The sequence below is a fragment of the Psittacula echo genome (assembly GCF_963264785.1).
Source record: "Psittacula echo genome assembly, chromosome: 5".
In the NCBI taxonomy this organism is placed as follows: Eukaryota; Metazoa; Chordata; class Aves; order Psittaciformes; family Psittacidae; genus Psittacula; species Psittacula echo.
In genome coordinates this window covers 73,029,780-73,051,753 of record NC_137739.1, presented here as the reverse complement: position 1 = coordinate 73,051,753, position 21,974 = coordinate 73,029,780, and the positions used below count along the sequence as shown (strand labels likewise).

The following is a 21,974-nucleotide window of genomic DNA, read 5'->3' as shown; positions in this document are numbered from 1 at the left end:
ATCGATCTTTTTTCATGCAATGCAAGAAGCTCCAAAAAAAGGAGACTACATATCACCCTACGTATCATTAAACTGCTGAAAGATTTAAAAGATCTTAAGTGAGAGAGGGCTTTAACATCAAACCTCCCTTTGTGGCCTTTTTAAAACAAAGTAAATCTGGATGGAACAATTCTGCATGAATTTCATTTAAAACACTCCTCACAGCTGGAGAACAGCTTGAAAAATAAATGGCATAGAAACTAGAAGGTAAATAAAAGAGATCTGACACTTTAGAGCTTTTCCAAAACGAGCTCTGTGAGGCTGAAGCCTTATAATTGAATGCTGGAGCTGCCAAAACAGCAACTGTACTCCCTCAGCTGAGCTTGCTGAACACTTGCCAAGATCTTCATTTCTCCAGAACATACACTAACCAGAAAATTTTAATCCTAAAAATATACAAATAGTAACAACTAAACATGTATTTACTATGCATCTAAAAGTATATACTTATACCAACAGCTATAGCAGATGGATCTTTGGTTCTGCTGTGACACCTCTGGAAATAACCAGAGATGCAGAAATTCTGTGGTTGTGCATATTTGTCATGGGAAATTTCGAGGTTTAGTAACTTAGGAAAGTTTGTCAACTTTTTTTTATAAAGGGAAGGATATAGACAAGAACAAAGCTGAGTTTTATGAAGGAGAGAAATATGTATGGAATGAGCCATCTAGTTTGTATGACCATTAAGCATCATACAAGTATAAGGAAACTTTCAGATTTCCAGAGCTATCTGCACATCTCATTTACCCCAGTGCACGTAAAATGTTTCCAACTGAAGATCCAAACCATTCAGTCCCTGTACTTGGCAACCTGCCTTTTGCTTGGAAAAGGGAGAAGCAGAGCAGGGTAAATATTGCCGCATGTCACACTCCAAAACAGACAACCATTTTCCCCTGTGTTGCCAAACCTCTATTCAAGTCCCATGCTCCAACTTTCAGCAATCAGTCATGCCACTGCTGCTAGAGACAGCAAGTTCAGCCGCAGTTTTCAATAGTGCTTCCACTCCAGTGAATGGGGACATTACTGCACATATCAAGTGCATCTACGCACCCCAAAGGGGTACAATCCACAGACCTCATTGAGCATCAATCAATTCTGAATTATAAAAGAAATTACACTGCCACACAATACTTCTTTATGATATAGAGGACAAAAGGTGCTTTGTTTGCACTTTCACTTTACACTTTAAGCCCTTTATAAAAAAACTTGTTCTTCCCATTGCACTATTTTTGCAATAGCCAGAAGCTCTTCGCTATCAGGATCAGTGGCTTTGTGCATTTTACAGGCAGCGTCAAAAGTCATTGTTTTTTCCTAGGGTGTTAATTCCTTATAGGTACCAATGTATTTTTAAGTTTCTTTCCTGTAAAAACAACTTTCAACTGTATAATCAGAATACTGTAATTCTCTTTTTTTAGCCAAGTGTTCCTTGCTTTAGCCAAGCAGCAGGTCCTGTTTCGAGACTTAAGGCTTATTCCTAAAAATGTTTCCCCCCCCATCAGGCTGAGAGTAGGTATACATGGCTCCTTGTATTTAACCAGTGCCACAACAGTCATCTGATTTTTAATGTGCAGTCATCAAAGACATAAACATTTCAAGAAACCTGGCAAACAGCTCTGCTACAGGACCTGGGTAACTATAGACCGGTCAGCCTCACCTCCATCCCTGGGAAAGTGATGGAACACCTTATCCTTGATGCCATCTTAAGGCATGTCAAGGATAAGAGGGTTATGAGGGGCAGTCAACATGGCTTTACCAAGGGGAAGTCATGCTTGACCAACCTCATAGCCTTTTATGAGGAAATAACATTGTGGATGGATGGTGGCAGAGCGGTGGACGTGGTCTACCTTGACTTTAGCAAAGCATTTGACACAGTCTCCCACAGCATCCTCATAGCTAAATTGAGGAAGTGTGGCCTGGATGATCAGGTAGTGAGGTGGACTGCAAACTGGCTGAAGGAGAGAAGCCAGAGAGTTGTAGTCTATGGGGCGGAGTCTAGTTGGAGGCCTGTATCTAGTGGAGTGCCTCAAGGGTCAGTATTGGGACCAGTATTATTTGATATATTCATCAACAATTTAGATGAGGGAATTGAGTGTACTGTCAGCAAGTTTGCTGATGACACTAAGCTGGGAGGAGTGGCTGACACACCAGAAGGCTGTGCTGCCATCCAGCGAGACCTGGACAGGCTGGAGAGTTGGGCAGGGAGAAACTTGATGAAATATAACAAGGGAAAGTGATACGGAAGTTAAACACCAGAAATCAGGACTTAGCAAAGGTAAACCATCACCAAACTCTGTTGTCCCACCACAGGAAAGAGACTGCATGGAAACCACTTTAAAAAGCAGATAAGCAAATCACAACACTTCTATATAAAACCTGTCAGGATCTCTGAAAGGAACTTCCTTTTCTAAACTAAAGGAAAAAAAATACACTGTGAAAAGCCTGGGCAGCAATTTGGCCTATATAAGTAATATCTCATGCAAATCCATTCAAGGCCAGGCTGGATGGGGCTTTGAGCAACCATGGTAGGGGAGGTAAGGACACCTTCCCACTTAATGATCTTTAAGGTCTGTTCCAACCCAAACCGTTCTGTGATGATTCTATAGCACATTACCGCAAACACACTCAAGGACAGGGACACAATTACTGAGTGCACAAAATCTATGTGAACTGCTTAAGCTGTACAATGGTGGCTGATGAGTTTGCAGAACAGCAAGGAAGAGAGCACCTCAGAAAAGAGCAGTCCTTGTCGAAAGGATCACTGTAGCTAGCATTCCTGGAGAAAGAGAGTACGTTTCCATCATGGAAGTGCACATAGTAGTAATGCAGTATTAATATTGAATGCATTCCTATGTAATTTCCATAGCAACCAATGGATGATAGTCATGACATCAGCAATTCTCAGCTTTAAGATGTTCTGTAAGAGATTTAAGTGCTGTACTAGAAATCAACCATCAATGCTTTTTACAGACAGCTAAAATTCTTGTGGGCAGAGTTCCACATACAAAGCAACATAAAATAAGACCTCTAATCCAAATAAAATACTTCGCGGGTTCTCCAACAGCCCCTAAACATAAACATTTTTAAACAGAAGTACTGCTTATACTAACATTTCCAGGAAAAAAATAAAAAGAGGTGATGGTAGAGAAAGTAATAAAAAACTCTATCGCTCTTCTCCTCTGGGTTTTATGCTCTCGTTCACAGATGGTGGTGTTTAGTATCATTTTCAAGTCAAACAGAAAGTGCTCAGCAGAGGAACAAGTTAAACTGGCACATAGCAAAATGCCCTTAGAACTTGAGAAGGGCTTGGGAAAATTTAGTCTTTTCCAACACTTGAAACTTTTCCCAACTTCATCTAAAAATGAACAACTTATATTACCATATCAAGTGGTTCTGGTGAAGCTGTCCTAACTGCTTTCTCCCAAATATATGCCACTTGAAATTGCTCCTAAGAGAACATTAAGGGGTGATGTATCAGGTCAGAAACAAAACGGAACTACTATCCACGTCCTAGTACAAGAAATACTGCCCTGACATTTGTTCTTCGTTTTAATTTCTTTCACAAATACCCAGCTAACTCAGTTTTCAAAATTTCAAAGTTCAACAATAATAGCTGGCAAGGAGAAAGATCCTTCACCAGAATTCCTTCCACCTGGGCAACTCAGTGGAGCCAGTTTTGTTTGTTCAAGCCTGGTAATATGCTATTACAGTCTCTCTTCCAAACCGACACAGCTACACAAATCATTAAAGTTTCCTCTGTATCAGCAGATGTTCACATATCCCGTTTTGTTTAAAGAAACAGATTAAGTTCTTCAGATTACATTTGAAACTAGACAGATGCAGAAAAAGAGCTTACTAAGTCTTGGCCAAGGTGTCCCATTCTAGGGAACTAGCTGCCATAGACAGAAGCACACCATCCTTTCCCTGGTATTCCTCCTAAAGCCAAGCTACATTCTTCTTTCTTCCTCTGCTTAAGTACTATTGTCTTATTGGTATTATTTGTAATAGTAATCTGTACCAGTAAGACCAACTACTTGGCATCTGCATATATACATTTACTTCTGGCATTGGTATTCCTTAAGAATTAAAGTCTGAGCTCCATTTTCACAGTGAAATGCTGTCTTGAAACTAGACATAAGCTTAAATCCAGAAAGCCTGGATATGTCTTAAAGCTGAGCTACTTTTACACTGGCTTCTGAAGGATTTACATTCCAATGTTCTATTACTTTATTCCTTTTCTCTCTCACACCCATGCTCCTGCTTTATAATTTATCAGTTTGAAACAGATGTTTGCTTAGAGCTGTAGAAGAGCAGACAAACTCCATAATTAAGTATCAACAAACAAATTAAGCTTAATTCTGCTACAGGTTAATTATGATGCTACCCATGTCCTTAGGGTCCAACATCTTCCACTTCCCTAAGTCACCAGAAATGAAAATGTCTCATTAATCTGTTAAACCCCCCAAACCAGGAGCTGTTAAAAGCCTATGACTGCTAAATGTCCCTGAATAGTGTAGGTCAAAAGAGTCTGACTCTAAAAACTAAGCAGTATCAATACCAGTAGTTCTCCACGTTTGTTCACATCACACCCAGCTAAAAGTCACACTGTGGACTTCACTCACTGGTTCTTGTATTATCTGTATCAATGTGAAGAAGCATTTCCAGTTAGGACTTTTGAATATGAATTAGCAAAGCTCAATACCAGATACACAAATGCTATATTCTTCATATTCCCACAAATACCTAAAACATGGCAGAGAGGCACTTGCCTCAAGGCAGGGTCTACTTTCATATCTACATCAGAGAAGTCAGCATTGAAGTATTATGATATTGCTGTAACTGGAGATGAATAGGTGAGACCTAATCTGTAGCTTAAATGCCTCACTGTTAGAAAGGGAGGTTGTTTTGCTGAGTTGTTGTTAATGTCTATCCTAAATTTCCCTTGATGATGCTTAAACCCACTATTTCATTTCTCCTGGCCCCTTTACATGTATGTGCTGTTAGACCTAGGTTTTCATCATTCACTCCAGTGTGCCATTCCTACTTTTCCAGGAATTCAGCATTAGTAAATAAATTGAAAATTTTCTTTTTAAAAAAATATTGAAAGAAAATCCAGTGTTGATAGCACAAAGTTTTAAATACACTGCACAGGCGCACACTGCACCTCTTCTTCATGTTCTGCAAAAAATACCATTTCTGTTTATGACACTGGAAATTCCCCGATTTAAAAAAACAGATCAACCAAAATTAAGAAGTATAACTCAATGAGAACTTTCTTATTTGCAACACCCAAATTACATTCCAAATAAATATTTCTGCAAGGACATCAAAATAATTTTTATGGCTTTAAACATTAATAGACATATCTTCAAAACAACTTGAAGTCTACTATGCAATTTAAGAATTTGACATTGGCCAAAGACAGGAGTTTTGAAAACTGAGTAAGCTTCATTTAAAACTTCTTGTTTACAAGGCTACTGAAACAAAGCGTTGGACATAAGTGTGAAAAGTTTAAAGATTAGCACTACATTACTTTTAATTGTGACAAAAATGCACAGGAATATATTGGAGGCAAGTCTCACACCTCCTGTTATAATCACCATTCTTTTATAATTAGCTGTCTTCAAGCTCTTTTAGTGTGGTGTAAAATACCGCAGGGTTTTAAAAATACCTTTTCTTGCTGCTGGTTAGCATTCAACAGGAGTGGTTATTGTGCATTGCTAACATCAATTCATGACTTAAGAGGTAGGGATTTGTAGTGTTTAAGGTGTAGGGCTGTGCAACATTTCAGAAATCAGCAGCTTTGTCACATTAACTTCTTAGAAATACTTAACATAGTTTCCAACGACTATTCATAGCACCTCATAGTCAAAAATATCACATGGCTGACTTAAAGACATTTCAGCATCAACATGCTGGTAAACTCTTTCACAGCTACTATTATTTCAAGTTAGAAGTGCATTTAACACTAAATAAAAGCCACAGTTACCTATGATGTGTACCAGTCTTTCTTATCTGGAGGAAGAGAATGGCATTCAAGCTGTATCTATAAACTGATTAAAAATAAGAACTTTTTTTTTAATATGAGAATTAGAAATTTGACATTAAACAATAAAGTTCATTGTTAATTCTAAAACTAAAGAGGACAACCAGGCAGCTATGAGTGGGGCAGAGCACACAGCAAAGTGACAGGAATAGCCTATTTCCTGCTGATAGTGGTTTCAGCAGGGCCATGAATAGCCTAATGACATAACACACTGCTGGGTCATAGGGACCCCAGAGATGAGAACTGACATTTGCAAGGCCCAGTGAGGATACTTTACAGGGCTCAGCACAAGTTGTTCCCTTTCTTTCTGTCTCCGCTTTAATACAGGGCAATAGAGTGTCCTCCAAACATCCCACCAAAGCAACGACTGGGTAGGAAATGGTTAAAGATACTCTGAAAAGTCAGTTTTTAGGTGAGAATGTACAACTGTATCCATGCAATTTTTATTATAGAATCATAGAATAGTTAGGGTTGGAAAGGACCTTAAGATCATCTAGTTCCAACCCCCCTGCCATGGGCAGGGACACCCCACACTAAACCATGCCACCCAAGACCTCATCCAACCTGGCCTTGAACACCACCAGGGATGGAGCATTCACAACCTCCCTGGGCAACCCATTCCAGTGCCTCACCACCCTCTCAGTAAAGAATTTCTTCCTTATATCCAATCTAAACTTCCCCTGTTTAAGTTTGAACCCGTTACCCCTTGTCCTGGCACTACAGTCCCTAATGAACAGTCCCTCCCCAGCATCCTTGTAGGCCCCCTTCAGATACTGGAAGGCTGCTCTGAGGTCTCCATGCAGCCTTCTCCAGGCTGAATAGCCCCAACTTTCTCAGCCTCTCTTCATACAGGAGGTGCTCCAGTCCCCTGATCATCCTCGTGGCCCTCCTCTGGACTTGTTCCAACGGTTCCATGTCCTTTGTATGTTGAGGACACCACAACTGCACACAATACTCCAAGGGAGGTCTCACGAGAGCAGAGTAGAGGGGCAGGATCACCTCCTTCGACCTGCTGGTCACGCTCCTCTTGATGCAGCCCAGGATACGGTTGGCTTTCTGGGCTGCGAGCGCACACTGAAGCCGGCTCATGTTCATTTTCTCACTGATCAACACTCCCAAGTCCTTCTCTGCAGGGCTGCTCTGAATCTCTTCTCTGCCCAACCTGTAGCTGTGCTCGGATTGCTCCGACCCAGGTGTAGGACCTTGCACTTGGCATGGTTAAACTTCATAAGGTTGGCATCAGCCCACCTCACAAGCGTGTCCAGGTCCCTCTGGATGGCATCCCTTCCCTCCAGCGTATCAACCGAACCACACAGCTTGGTGTCATCGGCAAACTTGCTGAGGGCACACTCAATCCCACTGTCCATGTCATCGACAAAGATGTTGAACAAGACCGGTCCCAACACCAACCCCTGAGGGACACCACCCATTACCGGTCTCCAGCCGGACATTGAGCCATTGACCACAACTCTTTGCGTGCGGCCATCCAGCCAGTTTATCCACCAAGTGGTCCACCCATCAAATTGATGTCTCTCCAATTTAGAGACAAGGATGTCATGTGGGACAGTGTCAAACGCTTTGCACAAGTCCAGGTAGATGACGTCAACTGCTCTGCCCTTGTCTATCAGTTTCGTAGCCCCATCATAGAAGGCCACCAAATTGGTCAGGCAGGATTTCCCCTTAGTGAAGCCATGCTGGCTGTCACCAACCACCTCCTTGTTTTTCATGTGCCTTAGCATGTCTTCCAGGAGAATCTGCTCCAAGAGTTTGCCAGGCACAGAGGTGAGACTGACTGCTCTGTAATTCCCTGGGTCATCCATTTTCCCCTTCTTGAAAATGTGGGTTATATTTCCCTTTTTCCAGTCGTCGGGAACTTCACCTGACTGCCATGATTTTTCAAATATGATTGACAGTGGTTTAGCAACTTCATTCGCCAGCTCCTTCAGGACCCGCGGATGGATTTCATCAGGTCCCATGGACTTGTGTACGTTTAGGTTTTTAAGATGGTCTCGAACCAGATCCTCTCCTACAGTGGGCCTAGGGTCTTCATTCTCACAGTCCCTGCGTTCGCCTTCCAAGACTTGGGTGGTGCAGTCAGAGACTTTGCCAGTGAAGACCGAGGCAAAGAAGTCATTGAGAACCTCAGCCTTCTCCAAATCCTGGGTAGCCAGTTCTCCCAATATCTTCCAAAGGGGGCCTACGTTGTCCCTAGTCTGTCTTTTACTCGCTACGTACCTGTAGAATCCCTTCCTATTATCCTTAACATCCCTAGACAAGCTCAATTCTAACTGGGCCTTAGCCTTCCTCACCTGGTCTCTAGCTTCCCGGACAGCATCCCTGTATTCTTCCCAGGCTGCCTGTCCCTGCTTCCACCTTCTATAAGCCTCTTTTTTTCCTTTGAATTTTCCTGAGCAGCTCCTTATCCATCCAAGGAGGTCTCCTGGCCCTCCTGCTGCACTTCCTTCTAGTTGGGATGCAACAGTCCTGAGCTTGGAGCAGGTGATCCTTGAATAACAACCAAGAGTCTTGGGCCCCCCTACCCTCTAGGGTTGTATCCCATGGAACCTTACTAAGCAGGCTCCTGAAGAGGCCAAAGTCTGCTCTCTTGAAGTCCAGGGCAGTGAGCTTGCTGCACACTCTTCTCACTGTCCCAAGGATCTCGAATTCGACCATCTCGTGGTCACTGCAACCAAGGCTGCCCTGGAGCGTCACATTTCCAACCAGCCCTTCCCTGTTGGTGAGCACGAGGTCAAGCATGGCACCTCTCCTTGTCAGCTCCTCTATTACTTGCAGAGGGAAGTTGTCTTCCACACAATCAAGGAACCTCCTGGATTGCTTGTGCTGGGCCGTACCTTCACTCCAACAGATGTCAGGGTGGTTGAAGTCTCCCATGAGAACAAGGGCCTGTGAGTGTGAGGCTGTTCCTATCTGCCTATAGAGCACTTCATCCACAGATTCCTCTTGATCAGGCGGTCTGTAACAGATCCCCACAGTAATGTCCCCCATCGCTGCTCTCCCTTTAACCTTGACCCACAAACTCTCTATTGACTGCTCACCCGTCCCCAGACAGAGTTCCATGCTCTCCAGCCTATCCCTAACATAAATAGCAACTCCCCCTCCCCGCCTGCCAGGCCTGTCTTTTCTAAAGAGCCTGTAACCTTCCATTCCAACACTCCAGTCGTAGGAGCCATCCCACCATGTTTCTGTGATGCCTACTATATCATACTCCCATAGTCGTGCACACATCTCTAATTCCTCGTTTGTTTCTCATGCTACGGGCGTTTGTATAGAGGCATCTGAGCCGAGCTCCAAATGAAGCCGGCTCGTTGGCTGGAGCGGCTGGAATATCTCTGCATCGCTCCGAGCATTTATTGTAGGTGCTGGCAACTGACTGGGTGTGTTGGGATGGAATGATGCCACCCTCCCCCAACACATCTAGTTTAAAGCAACTTTGACCAGCCTGGCAAGCCTCCTACCAAAACCACTCTTCCGCTTCTTTGTCAGATCAGCTCTACCAGCCCCCAGTAGACCTGGCCTACTAACTTGGGTTCCGTATTCAAAACACCCAAACCCTTGACTATGGCACCATCCTTTTAACCATTTATTAACTTGGCCAATCCTCCTAGCTTTTTTAAGGCCTCCCCCTGTATCCTGGAGAATTGATGAAAAGACAATCTGAGCTCCAGAGCCTCTAACCACCTCTCCCAGGGCTCTGTAGTCCTTCTTTATGTTCTCCAACCTACTGTTGGCCAACACTAACACAGAAATCAAAATTCAGAGGAAAGGCTAACTGACATGATAGGAGGCACTCAGCAGCAAATCCTGGGCTTCAGATTCAAAAACATAAATGTGGTTTGTTACTTTTCCACACGGACTTTTCTCACTGATATCTTAGTCTTCCAATTGGAATAAATGGAATAAAAATTGCAAGTAAGCTTTCAGGCTACAGGCAACAGTAGCCTTAGATCATTAGTGTCAAAAGAGACTGACCATCAAAACCATGAAAGTGACAGAAAAAACCTAATTAAATTGATTCAAGATCTATACAACTGTGGCATCTTCTAGAACCACAGAGAGGAATCAGCTGTTAATATTCTGTTTATCACAACTGGGTGGTTACAACTTGCAAATGTTTGGTTTATTTAGTTCTGTTAAGTAGCAGGAAATGACCTAATTTTTCTGATACAAATTTCACAGGCCAGTTATTCTAAAGTGCATTTGTATGAATAAAACCTACTTAGCCAGAGGGACATTCAAAAAAGCATTTCAGACAAAAGAAGCCCTAGTGTCAAATATTTTAATCATTAAAACACAGAACAGCTGCATGTTCTCAGTGAGGTAGTGTCTGGAGCAAGAAAACAGGTTTGAAAATGTGTATGTCAATGAACTCCATTTTTTTGCGATTGTGATGTATAAAGACTATGAAGAAATAAATTATAGCACTGATAAGTATGGCTGTAATATCTGTTAGTACAACCTCCTTCTGAATAGTTTTAAACGCAATGTCTCCATCTAAGTGCCTTGTACATTACATGTATCTTGAACAGTTTTTCTCTCAGAGGGAAGATTCACTACTGAAACACAGCAGCTTAGTTTGTTAAGAAAGTGGAAGAGAATTCACGCCTGAAAATACACTTCTGCACAGATTTTCCAGCAGCTGTAACAATGTCACATTTAACAACAGGGCAACTCTGAGTGCATTTATAAAAGCTGCAATGCCTCCATGCCATAAGAGTTAAGAACGCAATACCACTTTGTTCCCAGTGGAACAGCGAAAGCCTGCTAGTGACACTTGTCTAAACACAAGCTTAACATCCTTTTCGTACCTTTGCTGACAGACAGGCACCTGGCTCTCTGCTAATGCAGTGGAGTGCAAAAGAAAACATTCAGTCATATGCTCCAGCATCCTGGTTCTTCTTTCAATGTAACTTTAATGGATTTAAAGCAGTTTATGCAGAAGAGCACTGCAGGCAAGCCAGAGCCATTTCAAGGCCTTATTTTGAATGTGTCAGATTAACAGCTCAAGCGTGGTTAAATTTCCAGCACAGTGTATCTGTAAATACATCCTACACACATTAAGATGACTGAGAAAATAGGATCAGTAGTTGGTTATATACAGCACAGCTATTCCCAACTAGTGGAAAACACACAAGACTTAAACAAAGCAACAAAAAGAGAGTACTATTGACCAAAAGTAACAATATGCACCCAGGACTATCGTCACCTCCAAATTTATGAGCATAGCACTGGAGAGAACCAACTGTGCATCAAATCCACTTCCCTGAATTTTAAAGCAACAATGTAATAGGAATTTTGCCAATACTTTCCTCAAAGCATCTTCTCTACAGGAATAAAGACAATTCATAGAGGCATCAGATTTGCTCAAAACCCAACAGCACACTTACAGACTTTAATTAACAATAAGGATCAGCTGTGGATGTAGCACAGGAAGAGCTTCAAGAACCATGCCAATGTAGACAACCTTTCAGAAACGTTAAATCTGTTTGTAGTACAGCATCCTCAAAGCACAATGAAAGAGCAGCTACTGGAGTCCCTATCCAACACTAACAGAATGAAGCCTGGAGGCAGGATGAAATCCTATTTGCAACACAACTTTCAAAGTGCTTCCACATGTCCTGTAATATCTAAAAAGAATAAATCTGTGCTAGCACTCTACAAACACCTCTGGGAAAAATATAAATGCCCAAGGCAAGAAGTTAAAAACCAAACTAACTTAACACTACTTTAAGAGAGTGAAACACCTTTCTCCCATCAAACTTTCATGATCATTCTGTTTTACAAGAGAAACTGAGAACACACATTCCTTACTCTGCATTTGCACTAGCATGCTCTCGCCAAAAAAAGATTAGTCTTAACCTAAGTAAAATAGCAAGCATTAGAAGAAACAAAGCTCTCAACATGGCTGCTACTACGTTAATTTAATGTATTTCATTTTCATACAGAAAACATTAAAGACAGCTGTAGAGACATTTGTTAACAATTCTCAGGTCTTCACCAGCTATACAGATAAAATATTCCTCATCCCTGCAGAAGTCAGACTTCAGTCTTGCCACTCAGCTATGTTCTGGCCTCCAAAAATCTACAGCTAATGATTTTTAGACAGTGGGCAAGGCAGACTTATAAAGCGTAAGGACAGACCAACCCTCCCACAAACACATTAAACTGTGGTTAAGCAGCTATACTACACGGAATGGACCACTGGAATTTCCATTTAGGTACTTTAAGAAAATGAGAATATTTTCACCATGTATCAGATTTGAATGCATTCCTACTAACCACTTCCCCCCAGATATCTCAGATTATTCTGCTCCATTGAGGAATACCAGGAAAAAAAGTCATCCCATCAGATATTTAAGGACAGAGGAGACAGCATACTTTTCCTGGTATGTATGAATTTCCAAATACCCAAGAACAGTGTGACAGGATACTCTCCTTCAATAGCACAAAGTTCTATTCTTTTTGCAAGCAAAATATAGTACCACCCACTAAACCAATGACTCGACATCTGGTTTATCTGGTTCACTCACAATGGCATACTTCCTGTCTGTATCTATTAAACACCAGTTAACACCCACTTTGCATCCCAAGCCTAATAAAAATTTCCACTATTGCTCATGCTCAAGACACAGGATTTTGGAAGACAAATTGTAATCAAATAAGCTAAAACCTCTTAATGTCAAATTGGTCTGGTTTTAAGTTTTCACCTAATTGCAAATTCTTTAAACTATAATAGTCTACCACTCTGATCAACTCAAGAAATGCATGTCAAGATGTGTTTTCTTCAGATTATTTTTTCCAAAGAACAAATTAAATTAATTCAGCAAATTCTAATATAAAGCCGGCAAATAAGGGTAAGTAAGTCCCATTATGATGACAGGATGCAAAGACTCATCCATTTCTATACCTCCTCAGCACAGAATAGCCCAAAACCTTTTTTGACTTTGGGTACATGTGCCCAGAATGAATACTTCATTTAAACACAGGAAGTATTTGTCATTATAAGTTCAAGTCCCGACAGAGTTAAAGAAAAGTCTTTGAACAGAAAGAAGTGGTTCACACCCTTTATGTTCAGTAAAGGACTGAAAAACTTTTGACTGAAACTGAATCATAGAATGTCTCAAAACAGAGCATTTTGTTCTTCAATCTAATGGCCAAATTATTAAAAAAAAAACAAAACCAAAAAACCACCAAAAAACCCACCAAAACCCAACAAACCACCAATCCTTAAGCTAACAACTTTGTTCACTCCTAGACAGTGTTAAACCTTAATCTAAGTTTGAGCTTCCACAGAGCAGTACTCACTTTCAAAGCTCTGGCAAAACACCGTTTCTGTTTAGTACTGGATTACAGTTCCTTCCTTCTAGCAGAAAACTAATGCAAGACAAATAAGCAAGTAACCACAACAAATGAGAAATGTTATATACACTTTAGTATACGTAAAGTACACATAAGCAGTTATGGCAGGGTGAAGCTGGGCATGAACCTAGTGTGAAAGTTATCTCAGATTTATTATACATACCCACAGCTTTACAAAGCTACGTAACAGTCAGTTTCAAGAGCTTCACTTACCAACATCACCTGTTTAATTATCAGACAGAATTACTTTAAGTATAATACAGATAAAAACTATTAAAACGTCCTTAGGTGTCAGCCTAAGGACTGATTTCCTTGTGCACAGATATTTAATCCACTAGCTCTCCATAAGTGTCATATGTTCACAGTCTATTGTAGAGTTAATATTAATGTGCCTTAAGAAAGAAAGCTTCTGATTATAAGGGGACCATATGCAACAAAACACCTTAAATTTAATATTTATTTTTTCATTGTATTTCTTAAGTATTACTATTAAATATTGTTCTAAAATACTAAATAAAGAGGAAGGAGATTGGTGAAACAGAAGAAAACACCTATTTATAAATCTCTGATAATCTGGAATGAGTTCTCAGAATTCAAAAGTCATTTCAGTTTCACATGCATTAATAGTTTGTAATATATACACACCCACAATCATAGCACAGACAACACCCTCAAAATTTAACAAGTGCTTATAACCTCAAGCATTGGAAGGAAACCCAGCTGTTACTTGAGTAAAAAGTTTTCAATTATCAAAAAGGAGGATTCCTTTCCAAGCACAACACACCGCGTTACCTTACAAGTCAAACTGCACCATAAATCCACTTCTAAGAGAGAGAACCAAGTACCTTTCCATGCAATCCAGGAGGTCTATCATTTCTCCTCTTCCAGAAAAATTAAGCCTAATATTACATTACTCCTCTGCCTAGCTACACAATTAATTTGAACTGGATAATAATGTAGGATATCTCCTACAGTGATTTTCCAAGGCATTTGTTACATGAGTCATCTGGCTTTAAAAAAGAAAAGCCACATCCTCTGCAATGAGAGCTGACTATAAAATAGGTCAGTGTGTAATGAAGCATGTTGCTGGCTGATGCTTGCCAAAAAAAACCCCAAATAATAATTCATGGCTACAGTACCTCATGGATATCTGAAAGAAAGGCAGAAACTCTTACCTTAACAGGAAAGCTACACTTGCCAGTACGAACACCTTCTTCATCAGTCTGCCACTGATGAGGCCTACTGGCCTCTGGGACATAGACATCTTTCTTTCTCCTAAAGCTCTGCCGCAATTTGTTCATTTCTCAGATTTTCAGGTCCTAGAAGAAAAACAAAGAATACTGCCAATAGGCACCAAAACATGCGTTTAGCCACTCTGGGTCAAGCACTATCATGACAAATGTTCCTGTGAAAAATCTGAGCTTCTGCAAATACAAACAGAGGCACCTGTGAAAGGAAAATATTTTGGACATGGATTCAGAGAAAGACAGATATGCACTTCAACACGAATATCTATCCGTGAAACACAAATCCACGTTACTTGTTTAATACTTTTCCAAAGCAACTGAAGCATCAGATCCAGGAATTACTCTGAGCATAAGGCTACCTAAAATAGCTGACGGAAGCTCTGAAAAGTGATGCACATGAAATCCTGCCTCCCCAAATTTAAACACCTACCTAGAGCAACCAAGCAGGACACCAGTAGCCCAAGCTTCCAAGGCACCCATGCGAGGCAGGGATTCATAGCCCTAAAAACTGCTCCTAAGATTATGTGCTTGGGCTGTATGAGTGATAGGTTCCTGTTTTTACTGAGGGGCACAGTCCAGCCCTTGCTTAGTCTACTGGTAAAAGTCCTTATATTTAAATGAGAAATGCACTGAATTGACTTCCATGTTCCATGTAAATCTCTAAACAATTACGAAATCTGACCTATTGAAATAGGGAAGACAGTTCTGTAATTACATTTCCAAAGCCTAGAATTAGATGCTTTTTATATGCTATTCTCTTATGTATCCGTTTCTATATATACAAGCCAATCTACACATTGCTGCCATCTGAACAATTATCATAGCAGAGCAATCTTTCAGCATAAGGGATAATTCCTGAAGTATTTCTATATTAGCAAAACAACAGACCAAACTCCACTTTTGCAGCAAACACCTGCACTCAAAGCTACTTGATAAGCATTTGAAAGCAACAAGGGTCAAGATGTATGGCAAAGGCTAAACAACTGTCCCTGGAAGAGGGCATGTACCTACAATAGCCACAACCCTTAACAAACAGTGTAAGAACAGGGATAGGAAGTTAGTTGGGGATTCTCAATCACAATTATCGAGTTATAGAGCGATGTTAGCCTCATTCCTCTGTAGCTCCAAAAGGCCTGACACAACTAGTAAAAAAATATTTTCTTGAACTTCCTTGGTAGGATTCAGAGATGAGAACAAGTGTGCAGAATAACATGTACATTTCTTACCTCTAAACAAGCTGAAGCAGCTCCTGTCCTGGTTTCCTCTGGGATAACAGTTAATTTTCTTCCTAGCAGCTGGTATAGTGCTGTGTTTTGGGTTTAGGATGAGAATGATATTGATAATACACTGATGTTTTAGTTTTTGCTGAGCAATGCTCAGACTAAGTTAAGGACTTTTCAGCTTCTCACACCGCCCCACCAACAATAAGGCTGGGGATGCACAAGAGGCTCGAAAGTGACACAGGCAGGAAAGCTGACCCCAACTGACCCGAGGGATATCCCACGCCATATGGTGTCACGCTCTGCATATAAAGCTGGGTGAAGAAAGTAAGGGGGGACATTCAGAATTATGTCACTTGGAGCCCTGCTTTCCTGGAGATGGCTGAACACCTGACTGCAATGGGAAGCAGTGAAAGAATTCCTTGTTTTGCTCTGCTTGTGTGTGTGGCTTCTGCTTTGCTGATTAAACTGTCTTTATCTCAACCCATGAGGTTTCCTGCTTTTACTCTTCTGATTCTCTTCCACAGCCCACTGGTGGGGAATGAGCGAGCAGTTCTGGGGGGCTTAGCTACCAGCTGGGGTTAAACTCTACAAATACAGTTTCTTTATTTTACAAGCTAAAAAACCTTTTAAAAGCCTTTAAATGTGCAAAGGCAATTCTGGAAGTTTTAAGAGGAGGTGCCAGGCTTTTACTCTCCATTAAGGCTTATAGAGGCATTAAAGCAGTATTAGTTACATATTTTTGCTTTACAAATTGCAGACAGAGGAGTCAGTGTAAACTCAGGTCTAAAGGAACCAGAATTTCAAGGGGGGGGCATTCATCATCTTGGGCAGGTGACATGTACTGCAGCAAATCTCCACATGGCACCTCAGTTCATGAGGACAAACACCCATTCTTCTCCTTGCTAAAGACAGGTAGTGCCACAACACTGGTCCAGCTGCTTTGGTGCAAAGCTCAGGAGTCTGATCAGCACATAGCTTAAAAGCTCAGCTGCCTGACCTTGCACTCTGGTGACTGAGAAACAGGCACAGACGCTCAGAGATACGCAGATACACACACTCTGCCAAAAAGGGCAGCAGACTCTTACACTGACACAAACAGAGGCAGTAAGGCTCACAGAATCATAGAATGTTTTGGGCTGAAAATGATCTTAACGCTTATTCAGTTCCAACACCCTGCCATGGGCAGGGACACCTTCCACTAGACCACGTTGCTCCAAGCCCCATCCAACTTGGCCTTGAACACTGTCAGGGATGGAGCATTCACAACTTCCTTGGGCAGCCTGTTCCAGTGGCTCACCACTCTCACAGGGAAGAATTTCTTCCTAGTATCTTATCTTAAACTCCCCCTCTGTCAGTTTAAAGCCACCCCTCCTTGTCTTAACCCTACCTGTCCTTGTCAAAAGTCCCTCACAGCTTTCTTGTCAGCTCCTTTAGGCACTGAAAGCTACTCTAAAGTCTCCCTGGAGCTTTCTCTTCAAGCTGAAAAAGCCCAGCTCTCTCAGCCTGTCTCCATAGAAGAGGTGCTCCAGCTCTCTGAACATCTTCATGGCCTCCTCAAGCAGGTATTCTGAGTATAACCAGTTAAAAAGTACTTTGTAAAAATTTCAAACCTACAGATGTGTAAACATGACCTGTGGAAAAGTTTTCAAGGTAACTGAATCTCAAAAGCTTCAGTAACAAAACAAGAAACTGAGAACCGCACTCAGCCGCTACACCACTTGTGAAATCAGTCTAATTGCCTTACAATGTTTGCTTACGTGAGTGTTTTCTTGGTCTTCTTCCAGGAAGCTTTTTCCCCATGAGACTGGCACCTTATTGAAGGTTTATTCTGACCAGGAATCTCCATCCGCAGAGAACGATGAGAATGCAAGTTCCTCAACTATATTTCCTATTAAAAGCTGAAGTGGTATTTTGCCCCAAAGTTATTTCCCTTTCACTGAAAACCAAACCAATTTTCCTACATGTTCTAATTTTGAGGTCATGTTGGCAACAAGCTGTTTAAAAATAGCTTATTTCATTTAATAGAAATGCTGACAAATAGCAAAATTATTTTCTGGCCAGGCAGCCACTGAGCTTTCTACAACTGCCACACTCGGGTTCTCCGAGACATCAGACTGTTTTGAGTATGTTGCAAAATAGTTTGCACTATAAACACATAATTTGCTCGTAACGTGCGCGTCAGCCTAATATAACTAGAATTGCCATCTGAAGGGAAAGTGTGAAGTAAAGCAATTCAAACAGGCTGCATATCTGAGGATTCAGGAGAGAAGCACGTGCACTGCTCAAATTAGTGCTGAAATTTCTACTAATTTTATCTAGAGCTCAAGATCCCTGCTCAGGAGCTCTAGAGAAAAAGAGAGCTTTTTCTACCTGAATTGTCTGCAGTGCTCTTCACATTTCTATACAAATGTAGCATGCCTGCTGACACAACATGGGAGACCAACCTAGGCTCCAACAAGATAGTAGGGTATTTTCTACTAAGCTGACAGCATCATTGAAATTGTAAAAAGTTTATACACTGTCTCGGGCTTATGTAGGCTGAAAGTTATCTTTCCATATTTAACAACTGATTATTAATTAAAAACATTTCACCCCCACCCCCCAAAAAGAAACAAACCTAATCATCAAAGACACTCTTTCCTTTTCACTTTTACAACCCCAAATCCAGTTTGGGTCTAAGAGAGAACAATGGAGAAACAGTATTTGAAGATAAACCCATGTGAAAAACAAAGATGGGAAACTCAGAAACTAAGTCACAAAACACAGTGTTACATCAGAAACAAAAGCTGAAAGCACTGAGATCCTCTGGAGAAAAGAAGACATGAAGCCACCTTGGGTTCTGTTACATATCAAGGTTCTCTCTACCAGGTAGCTAACTGCAGACAGCTCAACATCTGAATGGTCATGCCTATTGAGGGGGAGACAAAAAACCCAATAAAACCAAACACACACCGAACAACAACCCAAAAATGCCACTACACACACACAAGAAAACCTCTACCGCTTTTGCCATCCAAGAGATTACAACATTAGATTACACATTAGACCACTTCCTAAAGCACCATACAAGCATCTACAAAGGCACTGAAAAGACAGAAGTTATTCACACAATGAGTTCATAAATTTATGTTGCTATTTCTTGTTTTGCAAATGGATATATTTTGAAAACACAGCTCCAATGCCAATTTAAGGAGGCCTTTGGCATAATTCTTCTTCTGACCCTGTGAAAAGTTATCATTTTACCCCCTACCAGTTCACTGACAACTCAGGGGCAGCACAGACACAGAAATGTCACAGAACCAATAAATTGAGGCTATATGAAATTTATGGTTCAATCTCAATTAAAGCTCCAATAACATCAACTACCAATTCAGGATGTTACATGGATTCATCACTACACTGTTGATTCTTAATGTCTATGGCCTATGATCCAAAAAGCACAATCATTTCCCTAATAAAGAGAAGGCTCAACCTCAAGGAGTTCCCCTGGTCAGCATCGCAACTCAAGGGGAAAGTCCCTGACTGCAGGCCTGCTGCTCTGAGGAGAACTGATTTAAAATGCCTGCCCTGCAGGGTTCTGTGCATACCCTAGTCAAATCTGATCTTTGGTCAGATATGATCATGTAGCCTCCGTATTAGTTCAGGACCCAACTTCCACACCTTTGTGCCTGCTGATCACACCACTGGGAGTTTCACCAGGCTTTTGTCAGGGCAGGTGTACCTGCCACAATAAACAACACTGTCACGGATAAAAGTGCATGCTGAAGCACTCTTAGTTTCATTGCCTTATGCACCATCAGGTTATGGCTGCAGAACAAACTGCTGTAAGATAAACTAGCATGTTAATTCATGTCTTGTTAGCTGCTCTGCTGTATGAATGTGTTCATTTTTACCCTTCAGTGAGCACAAGCCAGCAATTTTCCCTTTAGTGAGACATGGGTAAGCTTTCACATTAACTGAAGTTAGATCAGGTGGGAGCTGCTGATGAGGCACATCTGGAACTTAGCTTGCCTTGCAGAAGCTTACACATGTACCCATACCTCCAAATAAGCAGTCAGTTTACATTTTGCATAAATGTTTCTTGCATAGAAGTTGTTGCTACAAGGTGATGCAAACTACAGCATCTTCAGGGCAGAAGGACAGTAATGGTACCTGAACTGCGTTCACCAATTTAAATGGTTAGATTTTAGGCTAGAGGTACTACAAATCTCACACTAAACAACCACATACAGTTTTAACACTGAGGACAAAAAAGCAGCACAAACTATAAACCCATTTTTACATTTCTTCTGAACTCTAGCCTTCCCAAAAGTTATTTAATCTGCATTCAATTATGTGGGCTCTCTTGTTTGCAACGGAAAAGGACAAAAATTGATTTTGAGTCTCCAGTTCAGCTAGTTTTTTAAAACCATTCACAGGGTTTAGGATTACTTTGTTTTCTCTCAGAACTGAGCCTTGTTTCCTATTTACCATCATGGGTCAAATGAGGGGAAAGTACTCTGGAGGCTGCAACAAATACAGAGTAGCTAGGGCATGGGAGGGAACACCCTCTCCCCCACTGCCATCCCACTGCTCTGTAACACAAGTCCTCCTGCAAGCCTGAGCAGCCAGAAGCAGTCTAAATCCCTAGAAGTATGCATTTCAAACAGCAGGGGAATCTAGGTTTAACAACAATCTGTTACAGGGATCATTCTAAAATCTACACACCTCCACATAAAGCTAATTCAATTAATATATTATAATGAGACTATTAAAAAGAAGTCTTATTCATCTCTCTTTTGCCTGCTGGCCATGCACCGGTAAGAGCAGCTGCACAACTGTCAGCTCTTATGTGCTCTTCCCCAGTGAAATGCAGCTAATAAAAAAAACGACCAAGCCAAGCAGAGCCTGAAACCCAGAGCAACAAGCTCATCCATCTCCAATATGGTTTTTTTGCTTAGAAATACCAAGCCTTGCTTGACATCAAAGCTTTCTGATTAAGGACGTGTCTTTTCTGCCAAAGTTACCTGATACTGCAGACCTAGGAGGACACGCAAATTATCTTAATATCACAGGAGGGGGGGAGGAAATGCTTGCATAACCTACTTGATAGGAAAGCACTCCAGAAACATTCCTCGGCATGGTTGTGAAGATCTCTATCCTCATGAAACCCAACAGCATCCTCAAAAAATTCCGTGGCTTTATGATCTTGTGCAAGTACAACCTCATCACACTTGTCCAAACACTCATGTCTAGCAGGTATCTTTTTAGCATTATCCAGACTTGAATTTTATTATGAAATCCACAAGGGTCTGCACAAAGAAATGCAAACCTCCCACACATCCGTATTTCAGAAGAGTATTCCACACTGCTTTTTTCCTGTAAAACTCAGTTCTCTGCTGACAGTTCAGCATTATTGTAAATCTTGGCTATAACCAGGACACCAGGACATCAGTTAGGAAATACGCTTGTTTCGAGCCATTTTCTTGGGACAAGATTTGATTTGGCAGGTTTATCAGCACTACAAGAGCAAATATAAAGACGTGGTTCAAAACATTTAGATCTATTTTGTTTTCTAATGCACAGTGGGAATCTCTAAATTTAAGATGACAAGGTAAAACCTTCTCATTTATTAAGAAAGAAGCAGCTAGGAAAGCAAGCCGATTGCTGCCAAGGTAAATAGTCTGTCCCCTGTCTATTATGAAGCTGCCAGAGTGGAGTTTTACTTCTCAGAAAAATCCTTATTAAGCATGGCTACTAAACAAATAGTCTCCCCTCCTCTCCCACTTACACAGTACAAAACCATGTAATGCCCTATCTTTCCAAGTCTACTGTAAAGGTTAGCCAAAACTTGCTGCAATTGCCCTGCAACAGACTCTCTGCAATTATTCACCAGCACAAGAACACAGAGTACCTTATCTTCTACGGAAGAAAAGGTCATCCCATGTGTCGGATTCTGAATGCTGAACTTTGAGCCTTTTTGTAAGTTTAGATCCCATAAAATCTAATTAAATCCAGCACTGTCACACTGAAGCAAACAAAGGCATGTAACCATATCAGCATGCT

At 41.2% G+C, this 21,974-nt stretch overlaps 1 protein-coding gene across 3 annotated transcripts in view; it reads right to left on the bottom strand.

Moving 5' to 3' along the window:
- The window catches only part of NUMB (NUMB endocytic adaptor protein), a 102,160-nt gene that overhangs the window by 24,856 nt on the left and 55,330 nt on the right, over window positions 1-21,974 (bottom strand). For 2 of the 3 annotated variants that reach the window (XM_080618782.1, XM_080618784.1), the window contains exon 2: window positions 14,635-14,778. In XM_080618782.1, coding sequence (XP_080474908.1) covers window positions 14,635-14,760 — 126 coding nt within the window. In that variant the 5' untranslated portion in view covers window positions 14,761-14,778. Of the gene's footprint in view, window positions 1-14,634; window positions 14,779-21,822; window positions 21,955-21,974 lie in introns of those variants that run through there. The other variant, XM_080618783.1, reaches the window with a different exon arrangement.